Source organism: Thalassophryne amazonica, chromosome 3, assembly GCF_902500255.1.
Source record: "Thalassophryne amazonica chromosome 3, fThaAma1.1, whole genome shotgun sequence".
Taxonomy (NCBI): domain Eukaryota; kingdom Metazoa; phylum Chordata; class Actinopteri; order Batrachoidiformes; family Batrachoididae; genus Thalassophryne; species Thalassophryne amazonica.
In genome coordinates, this window is record NC_047105.1 from 147,032,745 (window position 1) to 147,057,191 (window position 24,447).

General features: G+C 45.4%; 1 protein-coding gene across 1 annotated transcript in view; it reads left to right on the top strand.

The window, feature by feature from the left end:
- Positions 1-350: 350 nt before the first annotated feature.
- LOC117507690 (calcium-dependent secretion activator 1-like) overlaps positions 351-24,447 on the top strand; it is a 547,099-nt gene continuing 523,002 nt past the window's right edge. Inside the window, 1 exon segment of the mRNA XM_034167504.1 lies at positions 351-723. Coding sequence (XP_034023395.1) covers positions 385-723 — 339 coding nt within the window. The 5' untranslated portion in view covers positions 351-384.

Consider the following 24,447-nt stretch of genomic DNA (forward strand, 5'->3'; position numbering starts at 1 on the left):
CCTTGTGTGGTCTCCTTGAGTGTCTCCTCGTTGTGTCTCCTAACTGTGTCTCCTTGTTGTGTCTCCTTGCAGTGTCTCCTCGTTGTGTCTCCTAACTGTGTCTCCTTGTTGTGTCTCCTTGCAGTGTCTCCTAGCTGTGTCTGATCATCAGGTGGTCGCTGTGGTTGTTTTTTCCAGCTCCACTTCCTGTTCTCTGACCCCGCCCCCTGCTCCTGTCTCACTTTAACCACACTAAACCTCCTCTCTCGTCGTCTGTCTCTTTTTTTTCCGCTGTCTGACGGTTTTTCTTTTTTTTTTTTTTTGTCTCGGAGGACAGCTTGTGTGTCCGCGGCGGCAGACTGTTGTGTTTTTGTCTTTTTTTGAGACAGTGTCTGTCCGAGCAGAATGTTGGACCCGTCTTCCAGCGAGGACGAAGGAGACGAGATGCTGGAGGTGGAGCGCCGGGAGGCGGCGGCGCCGAGGACTCCGACGGGAAGACGCCTGTCCCCGGCTCCAGGCGCCGACAGCGGCCGCAGACAGCAGCCCCAGGGCGGCGGCGGCTGCCGGCCCTCCAGCCCGAGTCCGTCTGTGGGCAGCGACAAGGAGAAGGAGGACCTGGAGAAGATCCAGAGGGACGAGGAAGAGCGCAAGAAGAGACTCCAGCTCTACGTCTTCGTCATGCGCTGCATCGCTTATCCCTTCAACGCTAAACAGCCCACAGACATGGCCCGGAGACAGCAGAAGGTAAGACCCGGTCCAGGGTTCAAATCCACCTGTTACAGACAAAAACAGTCTGTCCTCAGTGTCCAGGTCCTGGGTTCAGATCCACCTGTTGTAGCCAAAAACAGTCTGTCCTTAGTGTCCAGGGCCTGGGTTCAGATCCACCTGTTACAGCCAAAAACAGTCTGTCCTCAGTGTCCATGTCCCGGGTTCAAATCCACCTGTTGTAGCCAAAAACAAGTCTGTCGTCACTGTCAATGTCCCAGGTTCAGATCCACCTGTTAGAGCCAAAAACAGTCTGTCCTCAGTGTCCATGTCCCGGGTTCAAATCCACCTGTTACAGCCAAAAACAGTCTGTCCTCAATGTCCATGTCCCAGGTTCAGATCCACCTGTTACAGCCAAAAACAGTCTGTCCTCAGTGTCCAGGTCCTGCATTCAAATCCACCTGTTAGAGCCTAAAACAGCACAGTCGGTCCTCCGTGTCCAGATCCTGGGTTCAGATCCACCTGTTGTAGCCAAAAACAGTCTGTCCTTAGTGTCCAGGTCCTGGGTTCAGATCCACCTGTTACAGCCAAAAACAGTCTGTCCTCAGTGTCCATGTCCCGGGTTCAGATCCACCTGTTGTAGCCAAAAACAGTCTGTCCTCAGTGTCCAGGTCCCGGGTTCAGATCCACCTGTTGTAGCCAAAAACAAGTCTGTCGTCACTGTCAATGTCCCAGGTTCAGATCCACCTGTTACAGCCAAAAACAGTCTGTCCTCAGTGTCCATGTCCCGGGTTCAAATCCACCTGTTACAGCCAAAAACAGTCTGTCCTCAATGTCCATGTCCCAGGTTCAGATCCACCTGTTACAGCCAAAAACAGTCTGTCCTCACTGTCCAGGTCCTGAGTTCAAATCCACCTGTTACAGCCAAAACCAGTCTGTCCTCAGTGTCCAGGTCCCGGGTTCAGATCCACCTGTTGTAGCCAAAAACAAGTCTGTCGTCACTGTCAATGTCCCAGGTTCAGATCCACCTGTTACAGCCAAAAACAGTCTGTCCTCAGTGTCCATGTCCCGGGTTCAAATCCACCTGTTACAGCCAAAAACAGTCTGTCCTCAATGTCCATGTCCCAGGTTCAGATCCACCTGTTACAGCCAAAAACAGTCTGTCCTCAGTGTCCAGGTCCTGCGTTCAAATCCACCTGTTGGAGCCTAAAACAGCACAGTCGGTCCTCCGTGTCCAGATCCCGGGTTCAAATCCACCTGTTGGAGCCTAAAACAGTCAGTCCCCAGTGTCCAGGTCCTGGGTTCAAATCCACTGTTACAGCCAAAAACAGTTTGTCCTCAGTGTCCATGTCCCGGTTTCAAATCCACCTGTTACAGCCAAAAACAGTCTGTCCTCAGTGTCCAGGTCCTGCGTTCAAATCCACCTGTTACAGCCAAAAACAGTTTGTCCTCAGTGTCCATGTCCCGGGTTCAAATCCACCTGTTACAGCCAAAAACAGTCTGTCCTCAATGTCCATGTCCCAGGTTCAGATCCACCTGTTACAGCCAAAAACAGTCTGTCCTCAGTGTCCAGGTCATGAGTTCAAATCCACCTGTTACAGCCAAAAACAGTTTGTCCTCAGTGTCCATGTCCCGGGTTCAAATCCACCTGTTACAGCCAAAAACAGTCTGTCCTCAGTGTCCAGGTCCCGGGTTCAGATCCACCTGTTGTAGCCAAAAACAAGTCTGTCGTCACTGTCCATGTCCCAGTTTCAGATCCACCTGTTACAGCCAAAACCAGTCTGTCCTCAGTGTCCAGGTCCTGAGTTCAAATCCACCTGTTACAGCCAAAACCAGTCTGTCCTCAGTGTCCAGGTCCTGAGTTCAAATCCACCTGTTACAGCCAAAACCAGTCTGTCCTCAGTGCCCAGGTCCTGCGTTCAAATCCACCTGTTAGAGCCTAAAACAGCACAGTCGGTCCTCCGTGTCCAGATCCCGGGTTCAAATCCACCTGTTGGAGCCTAAAACAGCACAGTCGGTCCTCCGTGTCCAGATCCCGGGTTCAAATCCACCTGTTGGAGCCTAAAACAGTCAGTCCCCAGTGTCCAGGTCCTGGGTTCAAATCCACCTGTTACAGCCAAAAACAGTCTGTCCTCAGTGTCCAGGTCCTGAGTTCAAATCCACCTGTTACAGCCAAAAACAGTTTGTCCTCAGTGTCCATGTCCCGGGTTCAGATCCACCTGTTACAGCCAAAAACAGTCTGTCCTCAGTGTCCAGGTCCTGAGTTCAAATCCACCTGTTACATCCAAAACAGTCTGTCCTCAGTGTCCAGGTCCCGGGTTCAGATCCACCTGTTGTAATCAAAAACAGTCTGTCCTCCGTGTCCAGGTCCTGGGTTCAAATCCACTGTTACAGCCAAAAACAGTTTGTCCTCAGTGTCCATGTCTCGGGTTCAAATCCACCTGTTACAGCCTAAAACAGTCTGTCCTCAGTGTCCAGGTCCTGCGTTCAAATCCACCTGTTACAGCCAAAAACAGTTTGTCCTCAGTGTCCATGTCCCGGGTTCAAATCCACCTGTTACAGCCAAAAACAGTCTGTCCTCAGTGTCCATGTCCCACGTTCAGATCCACCTGTTACAGCCAAAAACAGTCTGTCCTCAGTGTCCAGGTCCTGAGTTCAAATCCACCTGTTACAGCCAAAAACAGTTTGTCCTCAGTGTCCATGTCCCGGGTTCAAATCCACCTGTTACAGCCAAAAACAGTCTGTCCTCAATGTCCATGTCCCCGGTTCAGATCCACCTGTTACAGCCAAAAACAGTCTGTCCTCAGTGTCCAGGTCCTGAGTTCAAATCCACCTGTTACAGCCAAAAACAGTCTGTCCTCGGTGTCCATGTCCCGGGTTCAAATCCACCTGTTACATCCAAAAACAGTCTGTCCTCAGTGTCCAGGTCCCGGGTTCAGATCCACCTGTTGTAGCCAAAAACAGTCTGTCCTCAGTGTCCAGGTCCTGGGTTCAGATCCACCTGTTGTAGCCAAAAACAGTCTGTCCTCAGTGTCCAGGTCCTGGGTTCAGATCCACCTGTTGTAGCCAAAAACAGTCTGTCCTTAGTGTCCAGGTCCTGGGTTCAGATCCACCTGTTACAGCCAAAAACAGTCTGTCCTCAGTGTCCAGGTCCTGGGTTCAGATCCACCTGTTGTAGCCAAAAACAGTCTGTCCTTAGTGTCCAGGTCCTGGGTTCAGATCTCCTGTTGTAGCCTAAAACAGTCTGTCCTCAGTGTTCAATTCCACCTGTTACAGCCAAAACCAGTCTGTCCTCAGTGCCCAGGTCCTGCGTTCAAATCTACCTGTTAGAGCCTAAAACAGCACAGTCGGTCCTCCGTGTTCAGATTCCGGGTTCAAATCCACCTGTTGGAGCCTAAAACAGTCAGTCCCCAGTGTCCAGGTCCTGAGTTCAAATCCACTGTTACAGCCAAAAACAGTCTGTCCTCAATGTCCATGTCCCAGGTTCAAATCCACTGTTACAGCCAGAAACAGTCTGTCCTCAATGTCCATGTCCCAGGTTCAAATCCACCTGTTACAGCCAAAAACAGTCTGTCCTCAGTGTCCATGTCCCAGGTTCAAATGCACCTGTTACAGCCAAAAACAGTCTGTCCTCAGTGTCCAGGTCCTGAGTTCAAATCCACCTGTTACAGCCAAAAAACAGTTTGTCCTCAGTGTCCATGTCCCAGGTTCAGATCCACCTGTTACAGCCAAAAACAATCTGTCCTGAGTGTCCAGGTCCCGGTTTTAAGTCCTTTCTCTGTTTTCCCGGGTAATTATAGTTTTTTCACACTGGTTCGAGTTTCGGAGCTCTCCCACAGCGTCAGTCAGTCAGGCTGCGTGTGAACGTGAACACAGCCTGTGAATCTCTGAGCTGATCGATAAATCCACTGTGACTCTGATCGGGTCCGAATAAGGTGAAACTTCATTCGGGTTTAAAGTGAGCGTCCCGTCACTTTGTCTGCGAGGTGGAGAACAAACCGTGTTGTTTTTTAAATCCACAAACGCACGGCTCTGCTTTAAGTACACACGAAGTCTGTTTCAGAACATCAGCTTGGACCCTTGTTCTCTTAAAATCAGTGGCGGCTGGCCCATAGGGGGCGCTCAGGCGCTGCCCTCCTAGATGTGGAGGGGAATATATATATATATATTTAAAAAGTATTATCAATGTCAGTTTTACTTAATAGTATGTGCCTACATGTAATATGAACGATTAAAACAACACTTCCTCCAACTGACTCTCATTCAACAGTGCATTTCCACCGACAGAAGCAGAGAACGTATCATTCCTCGTCTTGGGCGCTCATTCAAAGCGCCCTTGAAGTGCAGCAAAATAACCAATTGTATGTAGTTGCTAGGGAAAATGAATAAATATTTGGCAAATCAACATTGTCAAAATTAATGGCTTTGGGGCGCTGGAATTTTAGCCCTTGCTACAAAAATGCGGGAACCTTAGATTGTTACAGTCAGTAAAATACGTGACGCTGCAGCTGCTGTCAGTCAGTCAGTCAGTCAGTCAGGAAGAGATGATGGTGACAACGACGTTTGGGTTATATTTATTTATTTTTATTTTGTCTCCGTGTGTTTTGCTGGAGTAAGTTGAAGAACTCTTCGGAGGTTTAAAACGGGACAAAACTAATCAAATCAATGACACCAAAGTTTGGCGGGGATCCTTTTGGAGGCGCATGGAGGTGCGCACATCAGATCTTTCTCGTGGTTTAATGACAATTGCACATCCCGGTTGGAGGAGAGACGTTTGTCTGACTCGTTATAAACCGTGTCAGGCTTCATTCACACTGTCAGCGCGCACACGTCACGGAGGCTGCTGATCTGCGCTCTTTACTGCGCGGATGGAAAGAAGCGCATCCACCTCTGCCAGCTGTGGACTGACTCCTCTGGATCCACTTCAGCTCAGCTGACGAGCTGCTCAGATTTATTCCCGAATGTTGCTCCTGGTGTGGAAACGAGGATGAAAATTTAAGATAAAACGAGTGAGTGATGTTTGTTTGTTTGTTTTAGGGGGTCAAAGCTGTGATCTTTATTGGGACAGCAGACCAGTTAGAATGGTAATAGGGGAGGCCGGGGCTGTTTGTAACAGTGTTCAAAGCTGCAGCCATGCTGGTATTTTGATTTCACTTTACACGTTATGAGGATCAGTTCACAGAAGTTAAGTATTCCACACTCTAAAACAAATTATTTGCTCAGTTTAAAAACAAAACAAAAGCCTAAAATAGCAATTTGCATGTTTTTAAAGAAATTCTAACTCAGCCACTGAGTTCACACAAGACACTTATAGTCAGACAAACCCAAGTTTAGCATCGCATTTAATTAAGTGGTTTTGTAAACTTAATTTGCTTTGTCCTCTACACTGTTAATTAATTTTAACCAATTTAATTTAAAGGTTTTGGTGTTATTAGTTAGTCAAGTTATTTAATTTAAGTTTTTCAAGCTTCTTTAGTTTGTCTCCATTCCACTCAGTAATGTTCATGCAAAATATTACCTTAATTTTCTCTCGCTCTCTCACACACACACACACACACACACACACACACACACACACACACACACACACACACACACACACTCTCACTCTCACATGCTCTCTCTCACACACACACACGAACACTTTCTCTCTCTCTCTCTCTCTCTCTCTCTCTCTCACTGTCACACACGTTCTCTCTGTCTCACACACACACACAAACACTTTCTCTCTCTCTCTCTCACTGTCACACACGTTCTCTCTGTCTCTCACACACACACACAAACATTTTCTCTCTCTCTCTCTCACTGTCACACATGCTCTCACACACACACACACACACACACACACACACACACACACACACACACACACACACACACACACACACACACACAAACACTTTCTGTCTCTCTCTCTCACTGTCACACATGCTCTCACACACACACACACACACAAACATTTTCTCTCTCTCTCTCTCACTGTCACACATGCTCTCACACACACACACAAACACACACACACACAAACATTTTCTCTCACACATGCTCTCACACACACACACACACACACACAAACATTTTCTCTCTCTCTCTCTAAAGGTGGTGTGAACATTGTCGTATGTACATAATGTTCTTTTGTCAATTGAAGAATTTTTCCATATTTTGAAAGAGTGTAAATTTGGTGATATTTTCTATTTTGTTAAGGGGGTGTCATTGTGAACCCCAGGATCTGTTTGTCTGTAGATAATGTCAGTTCAGTACAGTTTGGTGTACTATGTGTGTAATTGGTGTCAAATGGTGAAATGTTCTTTGCTCAAGAACTCAAGTGTTGTATTTGATACTGTTCCTTTCCAAAGTAGAAATGGGGCCTAATATAGCTGTAAATGGTTAACTTTATCTGTAAAACTGCTGATTTTGAGAAGGACATGAAATGATTATTGTGGAATTATAGTAATTTTCCGACTGTTCACTTGAATGACTGTACTGGACAAGGCAAGGGAATCTATTGGCACAGCAGCCCCACCAAGACTGTTTTTCACCAGCCGCCACTGCTTAAAATCCTTTATTTTACTCGGTGTGAAAAGTTGTAGCTTCTGGTACAACTTCCCCCCACATCTCCAACAAGCATCAGCCAAACCCCAGTTCCTTCTCTGAGCCGGGTCATGAAACATCTCATCTTACTTTTCCAGCAGAATTCACACCATGTATTCAACCCAGTTGTAAGACATTTTATTATATGCCTGCCATGGTACGTGCGCTCTGATTGGCTGATTTCTGGTCTGATATTTTCCATATCAGACGTTACATGACAATCAATCCGGATCACGTATCAGATTTTTGACTTTGTTTACAATTTCACAGCATGAAATAAAACAAAACCAAAAGTTAGCAAAGAAAATGGAGGAATTAACAGCAAACGAGCTTGAAGTGAACATGAAGAGCAGATTGACAACCTCATTACAAACCACAAAGATAAAAACACAATTAGAAAAACCAAGTCAAACATGTACATCTACATTATAATGGCCAGGTGGCCTCTGTGTGTGTGTGTGTGTTGTGTGTGTGTGTGTGTGGCTTTGATAACACAAAACCCGGGGAGAGCTGACATTTTTCGTTTGGTATGTTTACGTATTTTGGGTCAATGATGAACGCTGTGAAAACGGAAAGTTGATAGGACAAATATTTTAGAGAATTTAGCAATTTTAGCTCACCAATAAACAATGGATGCTGTGCCCCAATGCACCATGGGAGTTCAGGGTTTTGAGGTTTTAAATGTTGTCATTGTGGTTTATCTTAGTTTAACAGTTTGTTACTGTTATTGATTTATTGTGTTTTTGTAGTTCAATTGGTTTAGTCAGTTTAGAAAAGTCTCATGTTGCTGTTCCCATGAGTGACTTAAGTCTCATGTTGGTACCATGAGTGAAATGTTTAGTGGTTTTAATGTCTTCAGCCACTGTCTTTTTGTCAAATTAAAACCAGCCGCTTGCCGCAGTTGTGCGTGCTTGCTAACTACTTTCTGTATTCAGGCCACTTCAGCAGGCGGTAGAAAGTCAACTTAATATTAAAACCGTGAGTGATTATAAATTCAATGTAAGTACATAATATAATTGTTAATTCATTAAAAATGCGTGGATGGACTTCCGGGGTGGCGAGGAATCGAACAGCGTGATCACTTAGCTCTCTGACGGTCTGGAGCTCCCTGACAATTAACGCCTTAAAACCTTCAAAATATTGTTTGTTGTAGTATGTCAGGGAGTAAATCACCTGTTGAGTTGAAATCCACTTGTTTGAACCTAAAACTCCACAAGCTGTCCTCAGTGTCCAGGTCCTGGGATCAAATCAATCTGTTAGAGCCTAAAACAGCACACTTTGTCCTCAGTTCTCCAGGTCCCGCGTGGAAATCTATATGTCAGAGCCAGAAAACACCACAATCTGTCCTCAGTTCTCCAGGTCCCACTTTTTAGACCCGTAAAATGCCACAGTCTGTCCTCATTGTCCAGGTCCCTGGTTCAAATCCACGTTAGAGCTGGAAATCCCCACAGTCTGTCCACACTGTGCAGGTCCCGGGTTCAAATACACCTGTTGGAGCCTAATATAGTCTGTCCTCAGTGTCCTGGTCCTGGGTTCAAATCCACCTGTTGGAGCCTAGAACATCGCAGTCTGTCCACACTGTCCAGGTCCTGGGTTCAAATACACCTGTTAGATTCTAAAACAATCTGTCCTCAGCGTCCAGGTCCTGGGTTCAGATCCACCTGTTAGAGACTAAAACGCAACAGCCCGTGCTCAGTGTCCAGGTTCCAGGTTCAAATCCACCTGTTTGAACCTAAAACTCCACAAGCTGTCCTCAGTGTCCAGGTCCTGGGATCAAATCAATCTGTTAGAGCCTGAAACAGCACAGTTTGTCCTCAGTTCTCCAGGTCCCGCGTTGAAATCTACTTGTTAGAGCCAGAAAACACCACAATCTGTCTTCAATGTCCAGGTCCCGGATTCAAGTCCACCTTTTAGACCTGTAAAACGCAACAGTCCGTCCTCAGTGTCCAGGTTCCAGGTTCAAATCCACCTGTTAGATCCATAAACAGTCTGTCCTCAGTGTCCAGGTCCCGGGTTCAAATCCACCTGTTGGAGCCTAATACCATCTGTCCTCAGTGTCCAGGTCTCGGTTTCAAATCCACCTGTTGGAGCCTAATACAGTCTGTCCTCAGTGTCCAGGTCCCGGGTTCAAATCTACCTGTTAGAGCCTAGAACATTGCAGTCTGTCCACACTGTCCAGGTCCTGGGTTCAGATCCACCTGTTAGAGCCTAAAACAATCTGTCCTCAGTGTCCAGGTCCCGGGTTCAAATCCACTTGTCGGAGCCTAAAACGCTACAGTCCGTCCTCAGTGTCGAGGTTCCAGGTTCAAATCCACCTGTTAGATCCATAAACAGTCTGTCCTCAGTGTCCAGGTCACGGATTCAAATCCACCTGTTATAGCCAAAAACACCACAGTCTGTCCTCAGTACCCAGGTCCTGGTTGAAATCCATCTGTTTGAACCAAAAACTCCACAAGCTGTCCTCAGTGTCCAGGTCCTGGGATCAAATCAATCTGTTGCATCCTAAAACAGCACAGTTTGTCCTCAGTTCTCCAGGTCCCGCGTTGAAATCTACATGTTAGAGCCAGAAAACACCACAATCTGTCTTCAATGTCCAGGTCCCGGATTCAAGTCCACCTTTTAGACTCATAAAACGCAACAGTCCGTCCTCAGTGTCCAGGTTCCAGGTTCAAATCCACCTGTTAGAGCCATAAAAAGTTATCAGTGTCCAGGTCCCTCATTCAAATCCACCTGTTAGAGCCTAAAACGCCACAAGCTGTTCTGAGTGTCCAGGTCCTGGGATCAAATCAACCTGTTAGAGTCTAAAACAGCACGGTCTGACCTCAGTGTCCAGGTCCCGGGTTCAATTACACGTTAGAGCCGGAAATCCCCACAGTCTGTCCACACTGTCCAGGTACTGGGTTCAAATCCACCTAATCTGTCCTCAGTGTTCAGGTCCTGGGTTCAAATCCACCTGTTAGAGCCTAGAACATCACAGTCTGTCCTCAGTGTCAAGGTCCTGGGTTCAAATCCACCTGTTGGTTCCATAAACAGTCTGTCCTCAGTGTCCAGGTCCCAGGTTCAAATCCACCTGTTAGAGCCTTAAACAGTCTTTCTTCAGTGTCCAGGTAGTGGCATCAAATTAACCTGTTAGAGCCTTAAGCAGCACAGTTTGTCCTCAGTGTCCAAGTCCCGGGTTCAAATCCACCTATTGCAGTCTAAAACACCACAGTCTGTCCTCTGTGTCCAGGTCCCGGTTTCAAATCCACCTGTTGCAGCCTAAAACGCCACAGTATGTCCTCAGTGTCAAGGTCCTGGGTTCAAATCCACCTGTTGGAGCCTAAGATGCCACAGTCCATCCTCAGTGTCCAGATTTCAGGTTCAAAGCCACCTGGTAGAGCCATAAACAGTTTGTCCTCAGTGTCCAATTCCCGGGTTCAAATCCACCTGTTAGAGCCTAAAACACTACAGTCTGTCCTCCGTGTCCAGGTCCCGGGTTCAAATCCACCTGTTAGAGCCTAAAACAATCTGTCCTCAGTGTCCAGATTCCAGCTTCAATGTCACCTGCTTGAGCCATAAACAGTCTGTCCTCAGTGTCCAGTTCCCAGGTTCAAATCCACCTGTTAGAGTCATAAACAGTCCTCATTGTCCAGGTCCCGGGTTCAAATCCACCTGTTCGAGCCATAAACAGTCTCTCCTCAGTGTCTATGTGCCGGGTTCAAATCCACCTGTTAGAGCCTTAAACAGTCTCTCCTCAGTGTCCAGGTCCCGGGTCCAAATCCACCTGTTAGAGCCTTAAACAATCTGTCCTCAGTGTCCAGGTCCTGGGTTCAAAGCCACCTGTTAGAGCCGTACAGCTCCACAGTGTCTTGGTTCCACATTGAGAGGTGCTCAATTCCACATTCAGTGGGATGTACAAACGAAACATGCTTGGATCCATTCATACGAATACTTTGATACATCTGGAGATTTTTGTGCTTATGCCAGTTTTGGGGCTTTAACATAAGACATGTTTCAGTAGGAAATTCACGCAAGTCTTTGTACATGAGGATAACTTGGATTGTGGACTTCAGGAAAGTTCCAGCTGCATTTAAAAGACATGTTGCATGTTTTTTAACATCTCAGTTAGCAAGACAACATGAAAGTACTCATAAAGTGTAAGTCTCTCTTCGCACATGCGCTAATAATTTCTGGCCGCGGATGTATTTTATCAGTAATTGTTCCTCTCACTGAGCGTTCGCAGGTGCATTTCCAGAAAATTTCTTAGTCAGCAATTCTCTGCATTTCTTGGCGTGGGACGTACATTTTAGTAAAAGCCAAAATATCCAGATGACTGAGTGACAAAATAAAATGTCTGATAACAAAGCTTCTGAGCTTTCATTCAAAAGTGATGGTTCGGATTTACAGAGGATATACAGACAGGAGACGATACACTTCTTACGAAACTCTTAACTTTTTCAGAGTCTTCAGACTAAAGTGTGATGACGCTGCTGTTTGTGTGGCAGGATTCTTGGTTTACTGTCACTGTGTACATGGACGTGTCATTTTATGTAGCGCGTGACACCTCGTCAGGTGAGAGTAATGTCACTACAATTCCTCAGAACGCAAACTTTGCCGCATGAAGTAGTTTTTCACAGGCTGCCTGGACATGCAGATGAATTTTTTGGGATTTTCACAGTTAAATACCACACATATTGGTGTTTTTTTTTATTTTAACAGGCTGTGTTCAGGCCCGGATCCAGACCGGTTTGGACCGATGCAGTTGCATCGGCCAAATTGTTTTACACATCGTTCGTCATTGGTTTAAAAAAAAAAAAAAAAAAAAGCTTGAATAATCCCGAATAGTGCCAAACGTGTCCCCGCGGTGAACACAGCTTTGGTTTTCATGTCAACCTATAGTCTGTAAATTATACGTATTTTTCCGAGTTTCAGAGTCATACAGACGTACAAATAAAATCGGATATTCAGGGTTTGGTCTGCAGCGGGTCTGTAATCAACCGTTTCTGCAGCGCGACTCCACGTTGAAGCCGTGAACCGTTGAAGAAATGCTTCGAACCACTGGCTCGTGGTTCTTTGATTCGCTGCTCTTCAGAAGCAGTAAGTCCACTTCTTAACTCCTCTCAAAGCCATTAAAATATCATGAGTCACTTTTGTGTGTATTAAAGTCACTAACTGGGACTCTTGTCTTGTTGCTGTCAAGAAACGAGAATTGCCCTCTGTTCTGTTCACACAACTCGAAATGCTGTGCGGCTCTCTGCCGAGACAGAGTCCGGTCGGAATAACTTCAAAACGAATTACCGCTTTAAATTACCGCTCAGTTTGACAAGATGGCGCCTGTGTGTGTTCCGGCTGCTGCTTGCCTGTTACCATGTCGTTTTTCTGTTATTTTCCTGATTGTGTGTGCTGTCATATCAGCTTTGACAGATAGCGATTGCGTGAGTGCAATACAGATTTATGATCGCGACTCTCTTTTTAAAATTAAAGAGACAATGGAATGCCTCTTTCATGACTGGGATAGCTACAAGCAAACTTTCCCACCTCCGTTTGTGTGTTCCCCCTCCCCCCGGGAATACCTGATGTTGTGGCGATGTCCAGGTGGTCCGAAAAAGAGTAGGCTGCAGAGCGGGTGTCCAGGTTCGGATCAGACGAGGAGTGTGGCGTGCGGCTCGTGGATACCGAAGCTACAGGTGGCTTCATCCAGTTCCACTCTTGCAGGGCCATACGGCTGGCGGTGCGGCCCTGTTTACGCATCCCACCACTCCTCTGTGTTGCAGGACTCAGCCTGGACATCACTGGGTCCCCGATGGACGAGCCGCTTTGGTCCCGGGTCCGTCCCTGCTTTCCGTGTTTACATCTTGGGAGCAGCGTGGGTTTCGCTGGTACAGTGGTGCCTCACGTGACCGTGGGAGATGTCTGCAGCCTATCCCGCTGTGTTCAGCGGACTCGACTACCGCCTCATTGTTGAGTCGGTTTGGATTATTGAATGCGCGCTCTATTTCAAATAAAGCGTTCTCCATTAATGAGCTTTTTGTCAGGAAAAACTTGGACTTTCTTTTCCTCACAGAAACGTGGCAGAGGGAAAATGAATGCATCCATTTAAATGAGCTCTGTCCTGCGGGTTGCTTAGCAGTGGGTAAGCCCCGCCCCTGTTGCGCGGGGGGAGGACTGGCTGCTGTGTACCGGGACCGGTACACATGCAGACTGTCGGATACGAGCCACGCCTCCTCTTTTGAGGCGCTCATGATAGAAGTTGGTTCCTCACATAAATTTTATAGTATTTTGATCTATCGACCTCCTGGCCCTGCTGGGGCTTTTCTTAAGGCTTTTACTGACTTTTTATCGTCTATAATTAGATTGGAAAAGGTCTTAATTTTGGGTGATTTTAATTTCCAGATTGATGTTGATTCTTCTACTTCAGCAAGAGAGCTTATAACTATGACAGAGGCTTTTAATTTTAAACAGTATGTGTCAGGTCCCACTCACAACAAGGGTCACACGTTGGATCTGGTTTTTGCACTGGGCCTGGAAATTACCAATGTATGTGTGGAGGATGTTCTTCTGAGTGATCATTGTTGTGTTTTCTTTGATTTGATGGTGCCATCTGAGCCTCGACCTGTTTCTACTAAGGCAGAAAGGAGAATTATCACAGAGACAACAGCTACGCTTTTCTGTGATAAGTTCAACCCTTTGCTTTTTAATAATCTCACTGAAACTGATTGTTTCATGAATAGCTTTAATAGCCACTGTGCCACTATCTTGGATCAAGTGGCACCACTTAAGGCTAATAAAGCTCCTCGTGAAGGTTTCTGCCCTTGGATAAATGATGGGATTATGACTCTAAGGAGAACATGTCGCCAGATTGAACGCCTATGGAAGTCAACAAAACTGGAGGTTCACAGGCTACATTTAAGAGACTTAATATCTTCCTTAAATAAGATGATAGAGGAGGCCAGGACGAGTTATTTTAATTGCCTGATTGCCTCCAATAAAAGAAATCCTAAAGTGCTTTTTGACACAATCAGCTCTCTTGTGTCACCTGCTGCCGTCACTCCTGTTATCTCTAAAACTAGTTGTGAGGAGTTCCTGGATTTCTTTATTGATAAGGTTAGAGTTATAAAGGACAACCTGTCTCCATGCCATGGTCCCCAGCACTGGGAACCTCCCACTCAGTGCTGGGCCTCATTTGAGCCTGTTACTGTAGAAGACATCTCAACCATCATGAATAAAGTGAAGCCATCCTCTGGTATTTTGGATGTTCTTCCGTTTAAACTGTTTGTGAATGTATTTGACTCCATCAGCCCTACATTGCTAAAATGTTTAATATATCTTTGTCGAGTGGTGTGTTTCCCTGTTATTTTAAACATGCCACAGTTAAAGAAAGCTAGATTGGATTCTATTGAGCTCAAGAACTTTAGGCCAATATCTAAAATCCCTTTCTTGGCCAAAGTCTTGGAAAAGGTAGTCTGTGTTCAGTTGAGATCGTTTTTGCAGGCTAACAACATCCATGACACTTTTCAGTCTGGGTACCGTGTTTCATTCTACTGAAACAGCCCTGTTGAAGGTGTTTAGTGACATGATGATGGCAGCTGACACTGGCAAATGTTCTGTGCTGATTCTGTTTGATCTGTCTTCGGTGTTTGATGCCGTTGACCATGGCATTCTGATAAACAGATTGCGGGATTTGGTTGGAATGTCAGGTTGTGTTTTAGAGTGGTTTACCTCTTACCTGACTGGTAGAACTTTTAGTGTGACGGTGGGCAATGCAGTGTCGGAATCTGCAGATCTTCTGTGGGGTGTGCCACAGGGATCGGTCTTGGGACCTGTTTTGTTCTCGTTGTATCTCCTTCCTCTCAGCAAGCTGATCCAGCAGTTCAGTGATGTGTCCTATCATTTGTGTGCTGATGATCTGCAGCAGTACTGCTCTTTTAAGACAACTGAGCCACAGAAACTCTGCTCTCTCACAAATTGTTTGGCCAAAATTACGAAATGGCTCACTGAGAACAGTCTGCAGTTAAATTCCAATAAGACTGAGACTCTGATTGTAGCACCAAATAGTGCTGTACCTGGAATTAAGCAGCATCTCGGTAGCCTAAGCTGCACGGTCAAAAGCAGCCTGCGTAACCTGGGTGTCATTTTGGATGGAGGGATGTCTTTGGAGCAGCACATAAATTACCTGGTTAAGAACTGTTTTTTCCAAATTCGGAACATCTCTTAACTCTGTAAGATGGTGACTTTAAAAGAGCTTGAGATGATTGTTCATGTGTTCATCTCATCGCATTTGGATTATTGTAACAGTCTTTTCACCTGTCTGAATAAGAAGGAGTTGGCCCGCCTGCAGGTTGTGCAAAATTCTGCTGCGCGCCTGCTTACCCGCACCCGCAGGAGGGACCATATTACTCCTATTCTTAATATTTTGCATTGGCTGCCTGTCTCCTACAGGATTCATTACAAAATCCTGGTATTGACTTTTAGAGCTCTGCATGGACAGGCACCTGATCCAGCCTTATGCTTCCTCCAGGAGCCTCAGGTCGTCCAATCAGAACCTGTTGATGGTTTAAAACTCGCGGGGACAGATCTTTTAAAGTGGTGGCACCTAGCCTCTGGAATGAGCTTCCCTGTGCCCTTCATTCTCTGGATTGTATAGATACTTTTAGAAGGCAACTAAAGACACATTTCTTTAAGTTAGCTTTTTAGCCTAATATTGTATTTTATTGTTTTCGTATGTTATTTTTAGATTATTTTTGTATGCCATGTGCAGCGCTTTGTGACCCTGGTCTGTGAAAGGCGCTTTATAAATAAAGCTTATTTACTTACTTAAATAAAATGACACCTCTTTCCAAACATTGTAATACAGACAATAAACTACAATCGACTAAAATGTTTTTTCCTCCCAAAATGAAATGTGCTGTATTTCTTTACAAATTCCTGAAGTGAAGCACAGCAGCTGTAAGAGCTCAGCTCAAATATATGGAAAGACATTCATGCCAAAATGTCTGAAAGGAAATGCTTTTGACAAATCTACAGATTTTGTTTATTCCTGTTTATGTCCAGAGATCAAGGATTCACCATGTAGAGTTTATTATGTCCAAAGTTTAAGGATCCAGTGACCAATTTCATATTTATTTATTTTAGGACTCAATAAAATGTTCAATTTCAATTTAATTGGCTTATAAAGTGCCAAATCACAACAAAATCTAAATATACTAAAACAAATACATCACAATTGTGGTATGTGTACAATTGTGATGTATTTGTTTTAGTATATTTAGTCACGAACATGATGAATACTGTTACCTGTTGGACTCTTTCTAATTTTGATTGGTATCAATGGAAAATGTCTTCTGTGAACTGTCTGTATCTCAATATTATTAAGAATATATGCAGTCATCTTTTTATTGATTTTATCAACTGAAAAAAATCATATATAGATTCAGGTATAATTGAAAGATTTTGGCAATAAATTTGATCCTGTTTACAGTCAATTTTTGTTATAGTGTTTTTTTTTTTTATAGGACATCATATTTATACAAAGAAGTGTTCACTATGGTCCATGAAGTATAAAAAATATATTAAAAGTGTAACAGTGTATGTTGCACACGAATAAAAGAATGAAGATTATTGAATAACAAGACGCGTACGATTTTTATTTTATCATTGGGCAAAAATGCATCTGTCAGATTTTCACTCTGGATCCAGCCCTGGCGTTTAATTTATTAATTCCTCTGTGGATTAAATCTGTGAACTAATCTGTGCCTCAATTCTTAACGTTAGCAGTTACATTCCATTGAAGCGCATGCTAAGACGTTTCTAAAAGCTACGTCATCACTCTCAGAAACACACGAGTACTTTGTTTTCGGACGTCTCCGTAGCTGTTTGCTGTGAACGCCATATACTTTGAAACCGGTCACAGAAATGCACAAAGTAATCCAGGTGGATCATCGGATGGTCACTAACAGCCGAAATCTAAGTTCTGGTTTTGGTGCGACATGTCCTTTAAACCCATCACCCTGTGTGAGTCCCCTTGTGCCTCCTGGGCTCCATCATCACACATGACCTCAGGTGGGAGCTGAACATCAGCTCCCTCATCAAGGAAGCCCAGCAGATGATATCATTACTGAGGCAGCTGAAAAATTTCAACCTGACAAAGACTGTGATGGTGCACTTCCACACAGCCGGCACAGAGTCCCTCATCAACCTGCCCATCACCATCTCGCATGCTGCTGCAACTACCAAGGACAAGGACACACAGCAGCCTATCATCCGCTCTGCCGAGAAGGTGATTGGCTGCAGGCTTCCATTTCTTTAGGATCTGTACATCTCTAGGACCCTGAGACGAGCTGGAAAGGTCACGGGTGACCTCTCCCATCTTGCATACTGTCTTTTTGAGACTCTCCCCTCTGGTAGGAGTCTGTGGTCCATCAGGACTAAAACCTCTCACCATAAGAGAAGCTCTTTCCCATCTGCAGTTGGCCTCATCTGTGGACTTCTTGTCCACAGATTTTGCCTGGGAAAAACAGTTAAAGTTGGGCATTAGTTAGAAGGCATAAAAAAAGTTGGTCATGGACCTCTGCATCCATATGTGACTTGCACACTTTTTTTTTTTGTCGTGAAACTTTCTTGCTATTCGTGCTGTTAAAACTCCTCACAGCTTCAGTTTCACACTCGACATCTGTGCTGCTAAAGACAATGTGTCATTAAAAAAAGCATAAAACGTGGTCTGAGTAGTGCTTTGAGGGACAAGTTTGCTGTTGTGCAGTGCATGAATAAGGGTGACTAACTGATGCCCCACGGGCCACATTTGGCCCGGTCTCCTTTTGTGTAGACATGCTTTACCAGTTGGATGCATTGTGATATGAACGTGGATTCTGAATTGATTCATGCAAGTCAAGTGTGGGAGCATGCGCTGGTGCTACACTTTGTTGCATCCGTGACACCATGGAACCACCCTGGGTCCTGGATGGCAACCACCCCGGCAGACAACTGGTCCATTCCCACATCTGTGAAATAACCATCTATCTACTGCTACCAGGTGAAATGTGGGCATGTCCTCGTCCGTCTCCAGCTGCTGGGGTCCTGAACAGTGAGGCACCTGCCTGCTGGGTCACGCACAGAGAAACGGGCCACATGGACAAACTGTTGAAGCTGATGTTCCTTGATCCACCTCATCCTAGTTTCTCTTAGGAACTGCTTGTTTGATACAAAATCATTCCAGCTGTAGCCAACGATCCTTCAGACACACCTGGTACCAGAGACATGCAGTCTTCATCGTAGGTCACTGGTTAGCGTCCAAGTCTCACAACCCCACAGCAAGACAGGCAGCACCATCCAGGACCCTAAAGATGGATTTAGTTATTTTAAATTAACAGTTGGTTGTTGTCAAGGTTAATTGTGTCTGCTGGCTGTCGTTCATCAGCACTTCTTACTGTCCTTCTGTAAACGTGTGTTTCAGTCATTTTTTCAGTAATATACTTATGTAAGAATGTTTGCTGTACAGCTTCATGACTGCGTCTCTCCTGGTAAAAACTGGAGGAGCCAGTGCGCGGTGCCGCTGCGGTCGCGGCCACCAGGCCCATCAGCATATTAAAGGCTCTGCTCAAAGCAGATTCGCTCTGTTTTTAAATGAAAGGTTAAGAAAGAGCCCAAATAGATTATTTGTCTGGTATCATGGCTGATCACCTAAACACATCTCCACCAAAATTTTCATTTGTGCACGGTGGTAGAGTGCACGTGTGTGTGCACAGTTCACGATGCTGAACCTAAAGTGCAGTTAAAAGGAAAATATATGGATAGATGGTGCATGCCGGGATTTCCACAGTTTAGAGTGTCGGAAAAATCAACAGTGCAACAACGCAACACACTTCCTGTTTGAATTATTCTGACACACGTGCACAGTGCGCTTGTGCACAGCCATAACGTGCACATAAAGACAGGAAGATGCTGCACTTCTGAGACTGGGTTGGTTTTGTTTTGTTTTGTTTTTCATAAAATGTTGGGAATGACATGGAAAATGAAACAAACAAAAACGTGATGGTTCTTAAACTGATTCTGACTTCTGTTTCACTGCAAGCAGGAAGGAAATCGAGAGAGTTTTCATCTTCTGTCACTTCAGCTTCATGAGAATATTCATCCATTTCTGCATTTAAGGTCTGAAATGCATTCCAAAAAAAAAATAAATAAATTATGGGATTGAAAATATGAGGATGAAATCATCACTTTTACAGAGAGTTCTCTTCAGACAAGTCGGGGGATGGACACATGAAACGAACATGTTCTGTCCAGTAACTCTGTGTCCAGCAGCCAGGTCTCAAAAACTGAGAGGTGGCGACGCATCAATATAAACACCATAACACCTCGATTTTATGTAGCGTGTGCTGACACCTCGCAGGGCGGGAGTAATATCGCTACAATTCCTCAGAACGCAGAGTCCACTGCAGAGCAAGCTGAAGGGAAAAACACCTGAGCCACAGCCACCTAAAGTCTGGGAGAGACGGGAACCAGAACCTGGTATTAAACAGGTCCAACAGGACTAAAGAGTCGGTAAGATCTGACATGTGGGACTAGAGGAATAAAGAAAATAAATGGATGTGAGCAGCTCTTACACATGTGGCCAGTGGCGAGTCTTCCACAGCGGTCGACCTTTGGTGCTGTGACACGCCAAGTTACAAAAATAAAATATAATAAGAAAGGCATCAGGATATCACAAATGCTGTCACTTTCTGTGCAGTGTACATATTAGGTCTACAGTACATTGTGCCCTCTCCTGGATAAAAGTGTTACTACATGATCACCTCATTTTCACCATCAATTGATCTCGTATTGATTGTGGATTTTCAGAATAAATGCTCATTTTCTAAAATTATACACTGTGACGTGCCTTTTTTTTAAAGGGTGGACCTGAATTTCAGTACCTACCTGGGGAGGTGATGGTCTAGTGCATAGTTGTCAAGCTGATTCCAGAAAGTTCCAAGAGGGTGCAGGTTTTCTTTGTAACCACCAACTCCAGCAGGTGATTTCACTGATGAACTCTTCCCATCTGCTCAAAGTAATGTTCATCAGTGAAATCACCTGCTGGAGTTGGTGGTTACAAAGAAAACCTGCACCCTCTTGGAACTTTCTGGAATCAGCTTGACACCTATGGTCTAGTGCAGTGATTTTCAACCTTTTTTGAGCCGCGGCACCCTTTTTATATTTACAAAATCCTGCGGCACACCACCAACCAAAATAATATTATAATTCTATTACAGATACAGAAAACACCGCATTTCGAAAATCCTCAAGCATTTTGCGCTCTGATCTCGTGTTTTTTTTAGACGTGTCGACACTTTTATTCACAATAATCTGCCACTCTAATATTCACGGAGCACAGAGGCTGCCTTCAGCGAACCCAGTTGTGAGCGAGAAGGCCCAAGTCTGACCACGGTGACATCAACGGAGGTCAGGCCGCCTTCCCCGCACACCTCCACAGCCAACGCGGTTTCTCCTTCCCCAGAGGAGCCATGCTCCGTGAGCAGCTGAGATTCACGCTGTAGTCAGCAACCCGTAACCATGGAGACGCACAACACTATGTGCGCAAGTATGTCTATTATACTATAGTACAGCGCTTTGCTGCCATCTGCTGGAATAAAAGAGCATTACATCATCTGCCACACTATTACAGCACATACACCCGATTATGGTGATATTTGATAATTGCCCACGGCACCCCTGACGATCGATCACGGCACCTTAGGGTGCCACGGCACCCCGGTTGAGAATCACTGGTCTAGTGTTTCTGTGTAGGCTGTCAGTTGTCCAGGTGGTTTCCATAGTAGAGAAGCTTGAATCTTCGACTGGACTGGGTTGCTTACAATGTGGTACTCAGGTCAAAGCAGTTTCAGACTTTTGTTCATGGTAATGAGTCATTCACGTCATCAGGAGAGAGTCGTCAAGGGAGCCATCAGGGGAGGCTTCCATCATTAGGAGAGTGCTAACTAGAGCACAATAGGTGCTAATTAGAGCTATTGTTTAGTCACTAGCCTATAGCAGTCAGCCTCTCGGTAGGTGGGGTCTGGTTACGTTAAAAAACTCCAGCTTTTGTTGGCTTCTGGTTTATTCTTCTCTACAAGAGTCAAGACAGAAGTCAGACTACCAGAGCAAGAATTTTAGCTGAGGAAGCTTCTGTGATTTGAAGCGAAACGTCCTCACGTCAAGCAACCCAGTCCAGTCGAAGATTCAAGCTTCTCTACTACACTGGTCTAGTGGTTAAAGCGTTGGGCTTCATACCAGAGGATCCTCGGTATGACCGGGAAATTGCCAAGTGCCCTTGGGCAAGGTCCTTAAACTCCCTAGTTGCTCCCGGTGTGTTGTGAGCGTCTTGCATGGCAGCAACCTCACATCGGTGTGTGAGTGTATCTGTGTGAATGGGTGAATGTGAGGGATAAATGTAAAGCGCTTTGAGCGCCCGATGCCGATGGAAAATCGCTACATAAATGCAGTCCATTTAGCTGCCAAATTTGCAAGTCCATAGAGAGGTTAGCGTGTATAATCTCGCATCACGTGTCCGTTTGGGTTTTCTATGGTTTAGTGAGCCCACACTCCCCACCATGGTTTTGCTGTGTTCATTGTGTATGTTTGTCACCTTCTCTCTGGCTCCCTCTGCTGTCTGGTTGTGTGCACTGCATGTTGTCATGTTCATAGCTGGGCTTTTGGAATCGCACACCTGTGTCCCCTCTTGTTGTCACGTGTGACTTCCATTGTCACACAAACGTGCGGAACAGGGACGGCACTGGGGTTGTCCAGTGATGACAGACAGCCAATCCGAGGCTCGGTCTCACGTCCCTGTAGTCACTGTCTTCAGTGTCCATGTTAGCGCTATTCCTTCCATAAATTGTCGTCTTCCATGAACTGTAGTTAAGAATGGGACTACAGCTCTCGTTCTACAACTTCTGAATATATGTATTTAATGTTTTTGTTTCATCATTGGTCATTAAATCATAGTTATTGGTTATTGATCAGCATTCCACCAACACCTGCTAAATCAGAGACTGGACACGGGCTCAAATGGACTGTCTGACATCACACCAACATCTGGTGCTTCAAGCTGACTCAAGTATCAGCCACCAGAATCCTGGTCCTGGTGGTTTCAGACCCTGGATTCCTTCTGTGATTGTTGGTTTAGGACCGTCAGCGTGCCCTGTAGTGTCTGTGAGGGCATGTTAGCTCCGTACCACTTCCACTGGCCTGGTTTTGAGATGAGTGAATGTTTGATCCCACCACAAACGCCACACTGGTATTTCTAAATGTCACCAAACACATGGGTAAGCAGCCGATCTGCTCTGTGTCAGTCTGATCCCGTCAGATCTCAGAAGCTAAGCAGAGCAGGATCTGGTTAGTATTTGGATAGGAGACCTCTGTGGAACACCAGCGGCTACACCAGTGGCTGTGTGTGTTTCTCCAGGTAAAACTGAAGTTGCATCAGGAAGGGCATCCTGGGTAAAACTTGTGCCAATGACCAATGCGGATCTGGCTGTGTCTGCTGCGGTGACCCCGAGCAAAAACCCGGAGCAGCCGAATGGACAAAAACAACCAAAACACATGGGTCTGAGTTCAGACAGGGGTCCTCGAGGGACGCTGGTCTGTCATGCAGATTGACTCGAGTTCCCACCAGAATGGACTCCTAGGACCTGTATTGGCTCCTGACACAGGAGCTGACTGAGTTTTTAAGTCTTGTTGGTAGTACTCGAGAACAATCTTTCCAGAACGTCTGTGACGTGATGATCTCATCAAAGTCCTCGCAGTCAACTCTGCCTTTTATTTCTTTTATTTTGTTTTTAACTGCTGCTGTTGGGACGTATCTTCCAGGATCAGTTTGAGAACAAGGAAGAACTGGCATCCGTTGAACTTTTTGGAGAAGGACTTGCCAGCAGCACATCTTGAGCCAGGGATGAGTGGGCGGTATGTTTTATGCCACAAAAACGCAAATCACAGTCTTGCCATGTTTTAACACGAATATTTCACTTCAAATCAAGGGGAAAATATTCTGTGTTTTTGCAGTTTATTTCTTCTTTTTGTAAGTTTTCTGGCTGAAAGCAGAGCAGATGAGACCTGATGGTGCGAGTCGAATACATGAGAGAAATTGCAAATAAATGGACCTCTTTTATATAGCCCTTTTCCATCTGCATCAGAGTATCTGCATCAAAGTGCTTTGCAATAATGCCTCACATTCACCCCGATGTGACGGTGCTGCCATACAAGGCCCTCACTACACACCAGGAGCAACTTGGGGGATTAAGGACCTTGCCCAAGGGCACTTAGTGATTTTCTGGTCAGGCTGAGATTTGAACTGAGGATCCTCTGGTCTCGAGCCCAACGCTTTAACCACTAGACCATCACCTCCCCAAAGAAGCTGAATAAATGAGTGGAAAAAACACAAGGAATGATCACATGTGGGAGGCCCCCATTTGGGCCTTTAGTTATCAGATCTTAACCCACTTCAACACCTTTGGGAGGTTTTGGACTCGTCTTTGACAGCACTGACATCATCATCATCATTGAAATGCCACCAGGGAATCACTCCAGGTCCAGTTAGAGGTCAGAATTCTACATCGACTTGACAGGTTTGGACTCCTACCCCCCCCCCCCCCCCCCCACACACACACACACACACATTTTCTGGAATATTTTATGCTTCAGATGTCTTGTTGTTTCCCAACTCAATGAACCGCTCCCTCAGGGTTTGCAGGATATAAGGTGCCTCTGAACCTTCTCAGTGTGCCTGCTTCACACCAGACAGCTGTGTTTCTGAAGCCAAAGTGTTATATTAAAGGATTATTAACCAAGCACTACACTCGGCTCTACTGACAACACATCGGTCTGATATTTCCCCGTACAGACCGAGCAAACGAAGTTTACCCAAATATGCTGCTGACAGTGTTGAGCTCATTTGCTTTCTTCACCTCCATGAAGAACTTACTAACAGATGGTCCGGTCGTTAGCTGGTAAACTTTCCATCTGTGTGTTTTTCAGATGCTGGTTAGATATTTATGGAGTAGGTTCATGTCCAACTTGGTTTTTGTAATTGCATTTTTAGCTTCCTGGTTCGTAAAGAAAATCCATGTTGTGGTCCAATTGTGCTGGAAACCAGTCTGATATGGGAAAATATCAGCCCGGTAATCAGCCAATCAGAGCACGCGTAGCATCACAGCGATATAATAA